The sequence below is a fragment of the Sceloporus undulatus genome, chromosome 1 (assembly GCF_019175285.1).
Source record: "Sceloporus undulatus isolate JIND9_A2432 ecotype Alabama chromosome 1, SceUnd_v1.1, whole genome shotgun sequence".
In the NCBI taxonomy this organism is placed as follows: domain Eukaryota; kingdom Metazoa; phylum Chordata; class Lepidosauria; order Squamata; family Phrynosomatidae; genus Sceloporus; species Sceloporus undulatus.
The window spans coordinates 62,935,087-62,948,139 of NC_056522.1; the positions used below are offsets into that span (position 1 = coordinate 62,935,087).

At 40.0% G+C, this 13,053-nt stretch overlaps 1 protein-coding gene across 1 annotated transcript in view; it reads right to left on the reverse strand.

The window, feature by feature from the left end:
• Positions 1 to 1,161: 1,161 nt before the first annotated feature.
• The window catches only part of KIF26B (kinesin family member 26B), a 414,886-nt gene continuing 402,994 nt past the window's right edge, over positions 1,162 to 13,053 (reverse strand). The window contains 3 exon segments of the mRNA XM_042446725.1: positions 1,162 to 3,834; positions 5,040 to 5,190; positions 6,796 to 6,995. Of these exon segments, the coding sequence (XP_042302659.1) occupies positions 3,686 to 3,834; positions 5,040 to 5,190; positions 6,796 to 6,995 (500 nt within the window). The 3' untranslated portion in view covers positions 1,162 to 3,685.

Below are 13,053 nucleotides of genomic sequence, written 5' to 3' on the forward strand. Positions count from 1 at the left end.
TCAAATCACATTGCACTTACATGATTAAAATACTTATTGAGAAAATGTCTTCCCTTTTGCATCTTTCCAACTTTTAGGAGTATTAATCAAATCTACACAAAGATGTCCGTTCTGCATAGTTATTAGCCAGGCGATTAGGCCAAGATCCTGGATCAGAGAGATGTAGGTCACAATTCTGCATCTCTTATATATGATGGGTATAAATCTTATTATTAGTCCTAACTACAGTAAACCCATTGTTTCAGTGAGATTTACCTCACCAACTCGATACTGCCATATGAAATTTTGTCACCCAGAACATGACATCCTTGGAAAATATTCATGTGTGCTAAAAACACATTTGGTATAAAAGAACTAGTCCGTACAGAAATACACATGGTTTTGGGGAACAGAAAACACACAGAAAAACCATGTGTATTTCTGTACAGATACTCCCCCAAGTGCAAAGAATCTTGCAGTATCTTTCCAGCTGCCTGCATTTCTTTCCAATGGAAGAATACAGCCAAGAAATGAATAACAAATAAATATTCTTTCTACCTTGGGATGCCTGCCAAGAAGGACATGAAGCCAATAGTGTGCTCACTGATGCTGCAGGAGCTCGTATTTAGTGCTTACTGACAATGAAACAGAAGTGACCACTAGTAGTCACTGACAAACCTCTCCTCTGTGAAGCTATCAAACCTCTTTTAAAATCAATTAAACTTGAGGCTACCATTGCACCTTGTAGCTGCAATTTTCCCATCTGCATTACAGAATACAATCTGTGTTAATTCTATGTGAGAATGCACTGTTCTTTCATAAATATGCATAGTTTTCTTCACTTTATAACTACTTTGTTCACATTTATTTTTTTGTATTAAGTGGCAGCTGGTGGGTCTGATCCTAGTTGGGAGGAGAATCTGTTCCAGGTTTTTGTCCACTCTTTAAACTAGTGATATATTTGGGAATAATGTCCAGCTTCTTCAAACTAAACACTAGAGTGGACATGGGCATGAGAGGTTCCAACCACCACTAGTCATACTGAATATATATATATATATATATATATATATATATATATATATATATATATATATATATATATACACACACACAACATTTATTTATTTATTTATTTATTTATTTATTTGTTTGATTTATAGCCCACTGTTCTCCCAAAATGGGATTCAAGGCAGCTCAATTACAGTTTTAGGTTTTTCTTGTGTGTGTGTGAACTGCTATCTCTACCTAGTTCAAGGGATGGGAATTGTGAGGCCTGGGGCCACATGGAGCCTTGGTGGGTTGGGTTTCATATGGCCCGCTGCCCCAAACAGGATTTTTTTTTTGGGGGGGGGGGAACAGTGGTGTAGCCTATTGTCAAGCAGGGCCTTTCCCCCTCTATATACCTCTACAACTTATACTTGAGACAACTGGAGAACATTTCTGAAAAATGAAAATACCTTTGGTCAACTTTTGTCAGATACTGTATACTTAAAGAGATTTTTTTTAAAGAAGTAAAAATATCTCATGTCTATTCATAAATAAAATCAGCTGCCACAGAAATGTCAAAGGTACAAACCAAAGTTCTCTACCAAACTTTAACAAAATTTGTGGCACAATTAAATAGGATGGTCATGTAGATTCAGGGCATATGATCCCATATCACTTAGGCAATCCAGTATAAAATACAGGCTGCAGGTATTTTTCAAAGGGAGGAATCATGGTGATAGGTTCACTATCATCTGCTGTATGGACTAGCAAGGACAGAAAAAAAAAATAGCACCTGATGGTACACAATCAATGCTGCCTCTTCCTGATGCAAACCATGTGCAGATGTTTCTCACTCACTTCAATTTAGGCAGCAATGAAGCAAACATTCAATTCGTGTTGCTTTGCAGGAGGGCTAAGACAGACAGAAGCAAGTCTTTATATATATCCTATATGTATTTCCACACTGAACAGAATATACATACCTTATGTCAAGCTCTATTATAGACTGAAAAGGTTTAGCAAAAGAGGGCATTTATTTTGAAATGACATCAAAAACCTGAATTTTAAGTTATGCTCTTTTTAAACCTATGCTAAAAAATGTTTTGCATAAATATACTTACCACTGCAAAAGTTATAAATTTTATAGCCTTTCCATAGAAAGTGCAGGACTGTTACCGTTTCCTGCAATGTGTCCATTTTTTAAATCTGACTATTAAAGATACAGCATTATAGAGTTTCTATACTAAGACTTAAGAGTAATATTCTCAAATTTATTACCTCTCACAAACAAAATGGACCACTTACAGCTGATTGCCAGAGGCAATCTTTCTCTCAAATAGTCCACCGTAGGAAAGGACAAGAGAACGGGAACCATTTTATGTTCATGGCTGCATACCTGCAACTCCTTGATAGAACAGATCCGATATTTGGAACACTCACAACTTGACACTTGGCCTTGTACTAGGAGCTAGGGGATGGTTTCACTGTGTCATTCTGACATCTGTAAAAAGTTTTCTTATAAATAATACATGGGTTCAGCATCAGACTCCCAACCTATCACATTCTTCAAATAACTTACTTTTCCACAGTAAGGTAACATTTTGGCTTGAATCCTATTAATAGCCCCATCTAGAATAGAGCCATTGAACCAACTTTTGTTTTTCCCTTGGCAGGTAATACACAAGATAATAAACAACACAGAGATGATATTTCAATGAACACATGGACCAACAATGGGGGAATGAAGTGGCAAAATTCTTTGAGAGGAGAAAGGGACCATGATCAGCCTAAAGGCAGGGGAGGATGGATGCTGTTTTTGCCTCTCTCTTCCACAAGCAGACACAGTTATTTTTATTTCAAAGTCAACATAACAATTACTGTTGAATGATTTAACTGGTTTTTTCTTGTTGGGACTACCAAAAGCATTCAGGCATGTGTCATGTTGCCAGAAAATCCACTGTAACTGGACCCCAGAAATATCTCCTCCTCCCATGTTTTGAGGTTGATGTAAAAGATTTAGTCTCTCCCCCCCCTCCCCCCCACCTTTGAATGGCCTTACTTTGATGTGTAACAATGAAAGACAGTTAACATTTATTTATATGCTGCATTAGTTAAGAAACATCTCTACAAACACAAGTTACGTAGAAACAACAAGTGAGAATTAGGATAAAACACCAAGAGGAAAATAAAAACCAGGCTGTAAATACATTTCCAAAAAAAATGTGTTTTGATTTTTTTGTCTTTTTCTTTTTCTTGACTAGCACCATCTGTACACAAGAAATTATGAACATAAATGTTTGGATAATAAAGATTTGCAAGGCACTTAAGACAGTTTCTCTGTGTATTTTCACTTTGATGGTGCTCTCAGCAGCGACGATCCTACATCTGCTCTTTCTCCCTCTTCGGTTACTGTTGGGGGAAAGTCACTTCTGCCAGCAGTTCCTATTTACAAACACATCCTTAAAGATTTCTCAAAGTGCTCTTTCAGGCTAGAAGAATCCACATCCTTATTTCTCATGTCTTTTCTTTTCTTCATCATCTATTCAGTTTATGATCTGCTCTTTATCATAACAGAAAGGGGAGAATCTCTTCTTACACGCACGCACACACACAGTCAAAACATGACACCAACCTTCATCCTCATTCTGTGTCTTTGGGGTTCTGTTCAAAAGGGAGAACAGGGATGGCAGTAGTCCAAAACATTGAGCTGAAATCTTCACCGGCGCCTGGAAGTGATGTCAAAGCAGGTGATCATCATGAGGTGGGCCTTGCAGTAGTTGACACGGTTCTCCAGTCGTTCAGTCACACACTCAAGAGCCTCCAAGTACTCCAGTGAATCCAAGTCAAATACTTGTTCCAGGTCAACTGTGAGAAAGGAAAATGGAAAAGATGGTAGAGAGACAAGAAAGGAACACAACTATTCTCTGTTAGTAATACAGCTGGCCCCCCCATATCCATGGATTCTTCATCCAAGGATTCAACTATGCACAAATGTAAAATTTTCCCAAAAGATATAAATTCCAGAAAGCAAACCTTGACTTTGCTATTTTATATAAGGGACACAACTTTACTATGCCATTGTATTGAATGAGACTTGAGCATCCACAGGTTTTGGTATCCATGGGGAGGTGGGGAGGGGGTCCTGGAACCAAACCTCAGCGGATATCAAGGGATCACTGTATTGTGTCATCTGCATATCGTACTTTGTTGATGTTCCTTCCTCTGATCTTCACTCCCTGTCTCTGAGTCTAGGCCTGCTTTTCAAACTATATGTTCTGCATACAGGTTGAATGCATAAAATGATAGTATGCAGCCTTGCATGACCCCTTTGCTGACTGTGAATCATTCTGTTTCTCTATATTCTCTGGTAGCATTTAATATTCTTTAAGTTAATATATGTTCAGATTATGTATCTGTACTAGGCCAGAAAACCACCTGCTTGCTATTACTGATTTTAAAGTACTAAATTCCCAAGTCCTGTGATAGCTCCAAGAAGCCTGTACCAAAATTATATTTTTGTTGTTGTGTCTGCATCTTTTAAAAACATCCTCCTTATTAATATCCTTCATAATTTAAATGCATTAATCCTTTTATGACTCAGTTTTATGAACTGTATCCATTTCTGGCTATATGTAGAGAACTAAATTAATCTCTTACATAAGCCCTTTCAACCAAGGGTCAAATTTACCTTAAAGTATTATTTCACAGCAAGAGAACAGATTTATAATTCATATGTCTGAATGATCTGAGGGCAGGAAAAAAATCTCATTTTCAAAAGCTGTGGACTGAGGCGCATAATCCAGTGATGGCAATATTCCTCACTAGAGTACCTTACAATTCCTGGAGTCAGCTCTTGAGCAAATAGGCCAAGCTGGTTCCAATGTGACAATTTAATAGGAAGCATGTGAGAAAAGTTCTAGAAATACAGACAATCAAAATCTTCCCTAGGTCAAATATCAATTTAAACTTTGGTTGCACACATAGTGGCCCACAGTTTCTACACCAGTAAAAAGAAAGTTAGTATCTCAGGGGGGGGGGGAGCCAAAGAAGACTAATTTGTAAAATCTTACATTCACTGAGCCACTTATTAGGATCCAGCATCAGGTACTGTTTGGTCACTTCCAACTCCCTCATTAACCATTCATACTTGGCCTTGACCTCTGCAATTCGCTGCTGTCGGTGCTCCAAGATTTTCAGTTTGGCGTTGAAGCAAATCACCTCCTACCCAATAAAACAAATGAAGAGAAATTAAAAAAAAATAAACTGAGACCCGGTTAGATTTCCCACAGCCAAATTATCTTCCATTTAGTAATAACTATTACAATAACTCAATAAATGAAACAGTAGGGAATTAATTAAACAAGTAAACCTTTGACATTGAAGGGACTATGTACATTTATTTGTCAAGTATATTTACCAGATGCCTTGTTAAACACATTATTCAAGGGGAAAAGGTTTCCACAATTCATTTTTCAACTGTTCTCAGAATTATATCTTAAAGCAGTCATGTTTTCAAAGTGGGGGGAAAAATCACTTTGGAGCAGGAGCCCTGAGGGTCAAACTAGATGCCATGAGGGAGTATAGAGTTCCCAAGCCTATATATCCTACATAGTGCTAATGCAAGTGCTGAGGAGGAGAAACAGCTGATGAGTCAGAGGATCTTTCTCTTCCAACAATTGCCTATGCTCCCTTATAAATGCATCATCTGGTCAGTATTTTGTCCTGGCTACTCTCTAAATCTAGAAATGAACTCATGAGGGAGAAAAATGGACTAGATGATATTAGAGGGGAGAATCAATAGGCACAAGAAGTGTCCTTTTCTCCTGCTTATCCATCTCTTCTAGTGAGTATTTGCCCCTGAAATCCTTTTATGGTCTTCTCAGCCACCTTTGTTATCTGCAAAAAGCTTATCCAGTGAAGCTCTCTCAAATGTTTTTTACACTCTGGTGCATGAGAAGAGAATTTAGAGACTCAATGGCCTAGTCTGAACAATTTGTCTAGCACTTTGTAGACAAAATACTGTAACTCAGATCCATTCTGACTTTGACTCTGTAGTTCATACAAATGTAACTCTTGTCCCTATTTGTCCAGAGACTTTCTTCCATTAGTATAGCCCAAGGTTACAAGACAGAATCCTTAGAGAGATGACACTGGGCAGGATGCTTGCCCTTCTTGGCGCATTAAAGAGACTGTAGGTGAGGGACTGGCCAAGTGGGTAAAGGTTTTAGTCAATGCCTCTACAATGAGGCAGGATACCAACATGAATAAAAGTAAAAGTAATTGTAGCAGAAATTGTAAATTTGTGTTGCACCTTTCATTGCTTGAACTACTTTTTTTGGGGGGGGGGATTTAGGATCAATTAAAAAAAATGAGATAACACTTGAAAGATCCCACTCAACATGCCTGTAAAATATATAAACATGTTATTTAAAACAGCATTAAAAGTAATTAGAAAATACTATTTGTTCAACTTTAACCTTGAAAAAATAATGTAATTTCCACTTTTTACATGATTTTTGGTATGTAACTTTGTTATGGCTTGATCATAAAAGGGAGAAGGAGTAACTCATTACAACCAATTGCATTGGTTGTAAAATGTTACTTCCAAGCTTTGACTTTTAGTGGATGTTTCAGCTTCAGTTTAAATTTATATGTTAGGATCTTCCATAGGATATATTTCATTTATAAAGTGAGAGGAGTGTATTGTTTTAAACCTCCCTTAGCCATGGCCAACTTGCTGGAAAGAGAACAACTTAAAATACAGTAAGATAGTATCCATATTTTTGTTGTTGAAAAATGGCATGGTCTTGGTTATGATGGTCTCACATTGTTTTCTCCCATGCGTCGTCGCTGGAGCCGCTCCACATCATCAATCTCATAGACTTTGATTTCAAAGGGCTCCCCTATTCCTCTCTGGGCACTTCGCAGAGGTCCATCTACCCAGCGTACTGCTGGGCTGGTAGGTTTCCTCACAGGCGATGTTGTGTCAAGTGACAAAGCTGGAATGAGTCTCCGTCTCTGAGAACCTAAATAGTGCCAGATATAAAGTCCTGTTATAAAAGGATACATCTTCTGTTTTGTTCTGCAAAGAGGAATTTAGGTCATGTAAGGAAGCAAGAGAGATCAAGCACGCCTTTTACTAGGAAGGTTGCCAGCAATGATGGCATGACGCTGCAATTCTGCCAGCACATACATAAACGTGTTGGGTTAAATGGTATTCAGGATGGATGTGTATTGGGGGAGTTGAGCAACACTGTGTCCCCTGGCCTGCTCATTCAAAACACTGCATAATTAAAATCCTGGGAATAATCCCCATCCCCATAGAAGGCCCTAAGCTCACAACACCAATGAATTAGTGTCTTCAATACCACAGGGAGAGGTTCTTGTTTGGAGACTAGTCAGAGAATGTGGCTGCTCTGCATGGGTTCGCTGTTCCAAATAGAGCCCTACAACTAATATTTCTGCTGCAGAGCTTTCCATCTTCTGTATCCTTAGACGTCATGCCATATAAATGAGAGAAAGTAGGGTGTATTAGATATGGAGCCCAGTATACTTGGGCCTGACTGAGATTACAAAACAAAGACAGATGTAACATTAAACTGTAATGTATGTTTGTTACTCATCAATTTTGAAAACAAAATCATTTTCATTATGAGCAAAACTGTGGGGAAACGTTAGCATTCTATCTAGCCTGTGGATTACCACTTGGCCATCATTAATATGGACACACTGCCAGGGGGAAAAGTCCTGTCTGGCTCAAAAATATTCACCTCTTTGTCAAAGGCATCATGGCACAGAATGTTTCTGTTCCAATGCAAATGCCTGTTGAGAACACAAACCTAATCACATATATCTTGGGGGAAAGGAAGTTGGTCTCTTCTGCAGAATATAAAGTGGGAGAGGAAACTATATTTTCTTCATCAACATAACACAGTAAGAGACAGATGGAAGAAAAATGCAGCTGGCTTATTTTCTGAATGATGGCAGCTGCTACAATGTACCTCCTAAAAGAGATTAGGACAGTTTGGCCCATCCAGCCAAAGCCAGACTCTAAATGGAATCTCCTGGCTGTTAGAAATTAGTCTTGAGTCAGTGTGGAAGGAAACATTGTGAGCACACACAGATTATTTCTCAACCCAAATAAAATAATTTAGACAACTCTCAGAAATGTACTTGTTTACTATTAAACCTAAACTGCTACCAAGGCATTGCCAAAATTCAACTTATTTTAGTTTGAAAAATCACTAGAAACCATTTGATTGGAGCTGTTTCCTCCACCCATCCACACGTATGCAATTGCTGACTGATGTTGTTTTTCCAAGGACTACAGTAGCTATCTTATAATTTGGGAAACCTGGAGCTACTGATAATACAGAGGAATTAGGATGCTTCATTGTTTTGTTTCTTCTAGTAAATGAAGGTTGTGGCTTGAGTGGCTTTTGTTATTGGCTGATACATTTTTTGTTAGCATTAGAATGTTGATTTTTCTTAGGAAGGAGGAAAACCAAAAGAGAATATTCCACGTGTCTTGAGACATAATGCCACCCAATTCAGATTTCTATCAGCTCTGATTCTGGAATCTGATCCATCATGTCTTTTCTGAACACCAAGCCATGTGGGTTTGTGGGCTTTAGATATTAGATTCCTGTGCAGACAAGTTCTCACATTTAGAACAGAAATTTGTAGATGCTGATCCAATTGCTAACAACAATAAATAAGAGTAAGAAAACAGTTCTCTCCTACATGCAAAGAAGGTGATCTGAAATGTAATCTATTTTAAATAAACATTGATTAATGAGCTGTTTTTAGTCTAGACACAAAAGGTATAAAGTGACTTAAGAAGGATTCCATCTGCCTCAGAGTTCCTTCATTTAGTCTTTGTGGTTTATCTGATTTCATTTAAGATGGATTGCATAAGGAAGTACATCCATGCTGCAGTATTTCAGGGTGAGTGCCACCATGAATTAATGACAACACAATGGGAAGAGGCTCAACTGGTTCAAGAAATTAAAAGTACCCACTTTCACCAGGCTCTACAGGCTGAGAATATGGTAATGTTTTATAGATACATATAAATTAAGCAAGTATTTTGTTGGAGGCCACAATACACTAGTCCTCTACAGCAAGTGGAAAGTAATGGGACATTTGGCAAGATTATAATCGATCTGTTGTCTAGATATTCATTTTCAAGCAACTAGTCGTCAACCTGAACCTCTAATAACATAAAGGCTCACTCATTTTCAAATCTCTATGAAATAAAAAAATATAATGAGCAGATTGAATCATTGGTGTCAGTTAAGAAAGATAATTTTAATTTATGTCTAGTACATGATTCTGAGAGGAGAAAGTAGCTTCAGTGATAAAAAGACTAGCAAGGTAAAAAAACCATGAGTAACTTTAAAATAACTATAGACATCAACATGAAATTACCCACTTAGTACAGAGAGACACCACAAAATGACCACAGCTATGTCAGCAACGGCAGAAAGGGAAGAATCAATTTGACTGTATAATGCAGTGAGGTATTTTCAAATTGAAAATTAGTATTTAAGAGTTGGAAAACTTAATATTTTCAAGTCAGTACATTAAAGAAATTCAGAAATATACACTTTCTTCTTAGAGAAGAAAGAAGACATTGAATTGCTGTGACACAACAACATCAGGATTCTGCATTTGGAGCTGAAGCCTAAAACAGTATTTCTTAAACTGTTTGATGGGGGGGGGGGGGGAACTGAGAGAATGTTTTTACCAGGGACCGGCACCGTAATTGTGCCTATTGACTACAACCGTTTCTTTCTTTCCTGGAAACTTGCCAGAGATCAGGGGGCAAATGATTCACTGGTTAGCACCAGTCCATGGACCGCCACTTTCAGTAGCAGTGGCCTAAAGTTCTGCCCCAAGTGGAACTATGCCCGGGCTCTTCTTTTTCCTCTACAGGACCCACCTTTCTTTCACTACTCCTTAACGCAATGATCCCCAGTTGCTCAAGAATCACCTTCCTCCTTTGGTGCCATTGTGTTCGCAGTCATTTAGTGGCCCATGTGTGGCAAGGTGTGTTGAAGAAACACTGAGCTCTTTCCTTATAGCCAGAAACAAAATAACAATGTTATCCTCTGGGACCTTGGGAGGAACCCATGGGAGGTCCTAGAGGCTGCCTTTGTTGTTCTGCATTTGGCTATAGGGACGTTGCCAGACACTTCTCTCACTCTCCACCAACCACTAAAGGGCCATAGAGGGCACCAAAGGAAGAAGGCGAGTCTTAAGGGGCTGGGGGTCATTGTACTGCATGATTTCCTCCCACTACAATGACTGAAAAGAGATATACACAGGTGTAAATTTAACTTATGCCTCTCTATGTGACTAGAAGGACAGCCGGCCTATGTTTCCTTCATCTTGTTTCATTATGATTTCAGAGGTTGTAAAAGTTTTGCTGGTAAGGGACTATGGCGGGTTACAAACCATCATAAAGTATGCGCTCTGCGCGTACTAGGGTTAGGAAGGGCCATATTAGGGTTAGGAAGGTTCTTACTTTCCTCATGGCCCTTCCTCCCAGTACGCATGGAGGACGTCTTGGGCGCTGTGTGTCCAGACGTGTTGCGGCAGAAGTGATGCCGCGAGGGCACCCTCCGCCCCTCGCGGCGCCACTTTCGCGTTTTGCAAAGGAGCGCCATTTCGCGGTCTGGCCGCTGGGCTTCCCTACACAGTGAATGGCGGTGGCGAGAAAACGGCACCTTGAGGGCCGTTTGTAACCCACCTATATTTTCTAAAATCCTTCAGTCAACACTCATGATGACAGCAGGCTGGGAGATTCTGGGAAATGTTGGGCAGGTTATAGACTGCCGCTTTGAGGCAGTCTGCCGCCGCCGCCGCTTGGTCCACGCGGGAGGCGCAGCAGCCACACCGCGCGGCTCCCGCGCGGGCCAAAAAATAAGCTCCAAAATGGAGCTTCTTTCCGCGGCGCACTGATGACGTCACGAAGCGCCAAGGGCGCATTCGTGACGTCATTAGCGCCGCGCGACGTTCGGACACTCAGCGTCCGATACGTCAATATGGCGCCGGCCATGTAGAAGGGCCGGCGCCATATTGTACGGACAGAGTCCGTACTAGGGACAGGGGCGTCTAGAAGAGACACCCCTTTTTAAAAATGGGACATCCTCCAGACGTCCCAACTGGCAGTGTGTAACCCGCCGTTGTTTTGAAAAGTAACTGTCCCAAGCTCTCTATAATTCTAGTGACCCTTTAAAATACATCTCATTCTTGTGAGGTACTTAGAATTCTCTGCTACAGGGCCTTCCTCTAAACTACTCCACAAAATCTCTCTAGTAGAGGATTCTAAGTGCCTCACTAAACTGAAATCCCAACGTTCACTAAATTATAATTTCCAGCCACAGCACTTTGATGCTTAAAGTGGTGCCAAATTGCTGTAACTGGAGTCTGAGCAAGAGTCTGTTTCTGGGAAAATCATGTTGCCACACTTTAACTCAACTGTGCATTTAATGCCATATTCCATGGAGAAGGATATCTGCAAGATGACCTTGATTTGAGTCTGGTAGCATATGGCTCTCAGCACGAGTCTTCATGGACTGAGATCCTGTAGCAACAGCCAACAAAAGCAGGCAATAAACATAGGAACTGAATTACTATGACAATTTCTTGTGGAATAAAAAATAAATGGGCAACTCATTTATTGTTAAGGTATTTGGCATGCCATAAATATATTGCCTGAGACTAAGGTGGGGACATAGCACCAATCCTTTCAAGGAGAAATACTGAGTAAAATCGCAAGGGGGTGGAAATATCTGTTTTTCATTTCTAATCAATTTGTTTAGCCATCCTGCTCACACAGAGACATCAATTCCACAACTGTCCTGCATTCCTTGATCTAGCTTCATTTCATGACAGGCCATTTAGAGCCCATAAATGAGCCCTACCTCTCAAGAGGCAGTCCCTCATTGAGCATGGCAGATTGACAAGTAATTTGGGAGAAGCCCCAGGGAAGATGTAGGTCAGAGCTGACAATGTCCAACACCCACGCCATCTCCAACTGCCCATTGAATAGGGATCTCCCTACACTCACCCTCCCAAAAGCTTATTTTTACAAGAACTGGATTACAACACACTCTTTCCGTGCCAGTTGCTTGATGCTATTGTATGTGGAGATGATTCTGAGCTGGTTTTTGTCCCAGGCGCAGGGTTAAAAAAAATTAATGAGCTCAGTCTGTTTCCCAGCCTTTCGAAAAGAAAAGGGGCAGCTCCAGACAAACCAGTGACTATTGTGTTTCTGTAAGCTAATTCCAAGCCAGCCAAGTTAGCAGGTTTTATTTACAAGTAGCCTAATGGTGTCCAACTCAATCATGCATGTTCCATGGAGCTTTCAACATGCACAATAGTCCACTGCTACTTCCTCTATTAAATCATTCCTATATTCATGCGGTCGAAAGCTCAGTGCTGGCACGTGGCAGTCAAGCGTGTAAAAAATGATTACCTGGGTCCCTTTCAACACAGATTTGCTGCATGAAATGGCCTGGCTGTGACCTGAGAAAAATCAATGCTGTTGTTTTTAGTGAACACCCACCCACCCACCCACCCACCCACCCACACACACACACACACATATGGTGATAGGGGCCCATTTCACCATCCCTGTTCTGTTTTCCAGCCAGTATTCATGCTTTTTAAAAAGCTCATCAAGTACAGAGTTTTGTCAACTCCCTTTGCAACTATGTCTATGACCTCTAAGGTTAAAAAATAACTTTTGGTATGAATAACTATCACAGTTGCTAATGTTGTCAGTTCTGGATGAGCTAAAAAGCAAGTATATCTAGTGCTACGAGGCTGAGGAGGGACTCAGTCCTTTTCCGAACAATGGGACTGCAATCTTGCTCTTGCTTAAGCATGGCTTAGATGTATTTCATTCTAGGCTCTTCCAAGCTGATATAAGGAAGTGTGAGTTCTTGTGATATAGTTCTTTGGCTCTGCCAGTTTTACTAGGTTTAGTCCCCTTTGCATCACCCATATTTCCTTTTTTGTAGGTTCCAAAGGTAGTACAGTGGGACCTTGTTATCCACTGGGGTTTGGTTCCAG